The following is a 5,521-nucleotide window of genomic DNA, read 5'->3' as shown; positions in this document are numbered from 1 at the left end:
TTTGTCCCCACCCAGCAGCTTTCTCATTTTCATTTTTTGTATTTTCTCCCCCATCCTGCTGGGGTAGGAGAAGGAGTGAGCGAGCAGCTGGGGGGCAGTTTGGTGATTAGCCACAGTTAACCCACCACAGCAATAAGATGCCTCAGCTGGTGGATGAGGGGAGAGCAGGGAAGGTGTTTAACCTCCATATTAACAATTCTTTGTAGACCACATCATTGCCAGAAAGAGAATAATTATATAAAGAAGGAAAGACAGGTTTGGGCTGTCATGACATACACTGGGAGTTGTTTGCAGAGGAAGTTTGACAGTCTATGACTGCTAAAAAACAACCAATCAATTTCCTCAGGGAATCCTTGAGCTCCTGGTTCCTCATGCTGTAGATGAGGGGGTTCAGTGTTGGAGTTACCACTGAGTACAGGACTGCAAACACCAGGTCCAGATATGGGGAGGACACAGAGGGTGGTTTCAGGTAGGCAAACACACCAGTGTTAATAAAGAGGGAGACCACAGCCAGGTGAGGGAGGCACGTGGAAAAGGCTTTGTGCCGTCCCTGCTCAGAGGGGATCCTCAGCACGGCCCTCAAGATCTGCACATAGGACACCACAATGAAAACAAAACATCCAAAAAATAAACAGGCACTAACCACAATAAGCCCAACTTCCCTGAGGTAGGAGTGTGAGCAGGAGAGCTTGAGGATCTGGGGGATTTCACAGAAAAAATGGTGCAAGATGTTGCCATGGCAGAGTGGTAGTGAAAATGTGTTTGCGGTGTGTAGCACAGCATAGAGAAACCCACTACCCCAGGCAGTTGCTGCCATGTGGACACAAGCTCTGCTGCCCAGGAGGGTCCCATAATGCAGCGGTTTGCAGATGGCAATGTAGCGGTCGTAGGACATGACAGTGAGAAGGAAACACTCCCCCACCATCAAGAACAGAAAGAAAAAGACCTGTGTGGCACATCTGTAGTAGGAAATGTCCATGTTGTCCCAGAGGGAATTGTGCATGGCTTTGGGGAGAGTGGTGGAGATGGAGCCCAGGTCGAGGATGGAGAGGTTGAGGAGGAAAAAGTACATGGGGGTGTGTAGGTGGTGGTCACAGGCAATGGCGGTGATGATGAGGCCATTGCCCAGGAGGGCAGCCAGGTAGATGCCCAGGAAGAGCCAGAAGTGCAAGAGCTGCAGCTCCCGAGTGTCTGCGAATGCCAAGAGGAGGAACTCAGTGATGGAGCTTGCGTTGGACATTTCTTCACTCTGGGCGTGCGCCACTGTTGAAAAAGGAGAGGACATTGACAAGTTAGGGCAGATTTGTTTGAGTCAATTTGATGGTATTTCCCAAAAACTGCCCCCCAAATTACTTCTCTTTCTTTGGGGGAACTTCATTCAACTACTTTTTATGAGCTCATATTTCTGCTGCCGAGGGAGGGCACTTTCTCTGAAGGGGCAGAAGACAACATCTCTTGCACCACTCTCAGCCTAAAACTGGGTAGGACTGAGGGACAAAAGGGTTCCCCGTGCCCTCATGCAGAATCAGGAGAGATGGTCTGCCCACGAGTGACCACACAATTGCCCTTTGTTTTTTATACCTCTCTCCACCGGAGTATGATCTCACTAACAATGTACACGAAGAAGAAACAGGACATTTTTGAGTTTGGAAGTGTGTGGTTCCAAAGCCCATTTCTCCAAATTGTTCTCTGATTCCCCCTGTATCTGAGCAGAGAGTGATGCAGAGGGGTGACTGGACCCTCTTCTCCCTGGAGCTGTCTGTGGGAGCTGTTTTTCTCCAAATCTCCTCCCAGTCAGTGCTCACAGCCCCCATCCCACCTGCTGTGTGCTCAGCTCTGCCCTGCAGACCCCTCCTGGCAGGAGGGCCCTGCGCAGGGGTATCTCTGTGTTCAATCTCTGATGGGAACATCAGACCAACCCTGATGAGTCTGTGAAGGTGACACTGAGGCTATCTGCAAGCCATGCGCTTTTACTTTCTCATACACGCTGCCCTGCCAGGGGTCTCTCCTTCCCCCCACAACTTCTCCCCACAGCGCCATGGAGAGCTCCCGGGGCAGGCTGAGTGCTGACCCTGGCAGGTGGCAGAGTCCCTGCCCCAGCACACAGCCCCTGGTCTGCAGGGACCTTGCTCTGAAGGACAGCCCTGGGAACCCCTGGCTGCACCCGCAACTGCACACCCCTGCAGCCGTCCCCGGGAGAAGGCAGCCGCCATGGCCTGTCCCTCTGACAGTGCAGCAGGGAAGCCCTGCTCTGGATCACGTCCTCCTCCTCTCGACAGGAGGGAGATTCCTGTCGGCTGTGCCAGCTTCACCAGTTCCCTCCATGACCTGCAGCTGCATTTCCCTGCACCCAGAGACTTACTGTGTCAAGGGCTGGGAAGATTTCTCCTCCAGTGAGCTCTCAGCATCATCCCCTTCCTGTCTGCCTTTCCCCTCTCTGTGCCCGGCCCTGTTGCACTTTGCAGAGGAGCTGCTCCTGGGCAGAGCTGTCTCTCTGCAGCGCTGGCCACTAGCCATGAGCTCCCTCCGTCCCAGGAGCCTGGTCCAGCTCCACAGCAGAGGACCAGCCCAATGTGTTTTAATGACCCCTCGGGTGGGTTTGGTGCTGAGTCCATGAACCTCAGACAGTGATAGGACGATGAAGATGCCTCTCAAGAAGTCAAAGCCAGATGCAAACTACAAAGTTACTTGGAGTGTTAATGGGTCCCACTGAGGACCATTAGTGACAAAGCCTCCTCAGGGGCTGGTTAGAGCAGAAAACTCCAGGCAGAGATGACAAAGGCTGTGTCAAGGTGGAACAGATGCTAAATAAAGCTGGATGTGTTACATTAAGCCAAAAGCTCAAGGCCCGACCCCCAGCCCCTGGGAAGAGAGATCCTGTCCCTCACAGATAGCTCAGGGCTCTTCCTGGGGCAGTGTGATCTGGGGATGGGCAATGCCAAGGGTAGGACTATGGTCCAACAGCTTCCCAGGCTCTCGGGTGGGGAAGGGGAGACCATGAGACCCAGTGCTGTAAGGGAAAGGTGCTTCCTCATCAGCATCCTTGCAGAGACAACAGTCATAGCCAAGGGCAGAAAGAGCTCATCTCTGCTGGAGGATTTTCCTTATCCCCCTATTGTCCCCACCACAGGCTGTCCCACGGTGTCCCACACCTGCACCTCTTTCTCTGCAGGCTGGAGACATCCACTCAGCTACCACAGCTTCCTCTCACCTGAGCATCTCCATCCTCCCTGGCTGCTCCTGGAAACACAAAGCCTGGGGATGCTCCAGTCTCCCTCTGGGTGACTTGTTACATGACAGCACTGCCCTTCGAGTGACATTTCTCTGTCTCCAGTCTGTGCCTCTCCAGCTGCATTTTGTGGAGTTAGTTATTTCTCATGCTGTTTCTTACTTCAAAGAAAAGATCCATCATCTCTGAAATCACCCCTCAGTCACTCTTAGGCTACTCCTACAGTGCCTGCATCCTCCATACCACTGGGCCAAAGAAATCCATGTCCCTCAGCCACACCACACAGGCCATGGGCACTGGGTCCCGAACCCCATCTTGGCAGGCCTTCACTCAACACTCTCCAGGTCCTCCCTACTTCTCCAAAATGGGGAGCCACACCCTGGGACACACCCATGTGTGTGGGACCACACCAGTGCTGAGTGGACGGGGATGGTAACTCAGGGTGTCTGGGTGTCCCTCGCTCCTCCGAATGCAGCCCCGCAGGCAGCTGCCCTTGTTCATTGTGTCCATCCTCTCCTGGCTCTTAGGGCATCCCTCGTAGTGCCCAGGCCTTTCTGCTCAGAGTCACTGCTCAGCCGGTCAGGTCCCAGCCTGTCCTGATGTATGGGGCTATTCGTCCCCTACCTCCCACCAGTGCAGAATTGGCTGCTTTTAGTTGTAAAACTTCAAGTGACGTCCATTTACTGAATCCCAGAATTTCACAAGGTTCCCACAGACTGAAGCTCCATTTGGTCAGCTTTCATGATTCCATGCAGCTGGCTCATCTTCACTGGGGTGTCTCTCACAAGAGGACAGCATGAGGAGTTGCAGAGCATTACAGATCCCCTCTCCTGGAGAAGCTGTGGGGTCCTGACGGCCTGGTACTGATAAAGCCATAGGGCTGGAAACGGAAGGGAAGTTGCCTTTTATGGGAGAGAGCAGCAGGAATGTGTGGAGCTCTGCCTGGGGATGGATGATGAGTCAGCTGAGAGCTGAAGGGTCACAGGCAACAGTGTGGTAGGTGGATGTTTCCTAGGGACCCCGTGATGACAACAAGAATGCACATGAAGCCTTTCTCATGAAAGCGAAAAAAGCCCTATTGCTCGTTGCAGAGCTGATTTATCCCAATATTTGCTGAATGTGAAAACATAGCAAAGTTAAAGCCAACCAGGAGGTTTTTGGAGTTCACTGAAAGCATCTTCCAGACAAGGGTGACTGAGGAGCCGGTGAGGGGAGGTGTCCTGTAGGAAATCATACTTAGAAAGAAGGAAGAACTGGTCAGGGATGTAAGAGTCAGGGGTGAGAAAGTAGAGTTGAGGCTCCTGAAAGAAGGGAACAAGGCAAAGAGGAGGACTTCAGGAGAGTTGGTTCTGGCTTGCTGAGAAACTTGTTTGGAAGAATATAATGGGATACAATGCTGAAGATTTTCCCAAATTAAGAGATCAGTTTTAATCCAAAGTGAGGAAATTTTTTGCATCTACAGATGTAAACACTGGTTACAAATTAAATAGGTGAACGTGGACGGTGAACAAGTATAAGATGGAGAAACAGAACTAAAGGGTTTAGAAAATGAGTTCAAGGAAACTCAAGAAAGCGCTTAGGGATATGGTGTAGTTGGGAACTGTCAGTGCTAGGTTAACAGTTGGACTAGATGATCTTCAAGGTCCTTTCCAACCTAGATGATTCTGTGATTCTATGAAAGCTGGAACAGCAGCTTAATCTCTGGCATGACAGCATATAGTCACTAACGTAAGTGACAATAAATGCAAGGCATTCCCTGCAATCTCGGAACTCAGAGTAAGTCTTGGTCAATATCCATAGGTTCTACTGGGAAGGTCCAGGTTACTGTGGGCTAGCACCATGGATCCTGGTACCCTTGCCAGCAGATTCTTGGGGATGACCCACAGCTGAAGAGGCCATTGGGAACCCAAGAAGCTTGGCCCTGTTATTAGCAGGCAGAGGAGCATCCATGAACACTCTCGGGTCATGTATGATGATCACAAGATGAACAACTGCAGAAGAAGTGACTTCAAGTGGCTGTGACAGAGCCCACCACCTTGACCCTATTTGGGAAAATGTTACCATCCAACCAGGGAAATTCAAGGGAGTCAGAAGAAAAGACCCATCAGGTCAATCCTCATAGTAAGGGAAGGGAATATTTCTTATGCTGTCTATGCAGAAGGCAATAAACATTGGATTGTGCCTGAGAATATTCAAGGAGAATCTCATCAAGCTCATCCATGAGCTGAGGCAAACACTCTGAGCAGAGTGAAGGACAGTGAGTGGTGGCCTAACACAAAGAAAGATGTAGAC

The 5,521-nt window shown here is 51.3% G+C and overlaps 1 protein-coding gene across 1 annotated transcript; it reads right to left on the bottom strand.

Moving 5' to 3' along the window:
- Positions 1-265: 265 nt before the first annotated feature.
- LOC141917269 (olfactory receptor 14A16-like) lies at positions 266-1,240 on the bottom strand. Its single transcript, XM_074810372.1, has one exon. It carries the CDS (start codon positions 1,238-1,240, stop codon positions 266-268), a length of 975 nt encoding a protein of 324 aa, XP_074666473.1.
- Between the last annotated feature and the right edge of the window lie 4,281 nt (positions 1,241-5,521).

Source organism: Strix aluco, chromosome 36 (genome assembly GCF_031877795.1).
Source record: "Strix aluco isolate bStrAlu1 chromosome 36, bStrAlu1.hap1, whole genome shotgun sequence".
In the NCBI taxonomy this organism is placed as follows: Eukaryota; Metazoa; Chordata; class Aves; order Strigiformes; family Strigidae; genus Strix; species Strix aluco.
This window is presented reverse-complemented; position numbering and strand designations above follow the sequence as displayed.

What these genes read in the sequence shown, in the direction of transcription:
- LOC141917269 (XM_074810372.1), bottom strand. Translation starts at nt 1,240, where the DNA reads ATGTCCAACGCAAGCTCCATCACTGAGTTCCTCCTCTTGGCATTCGCA.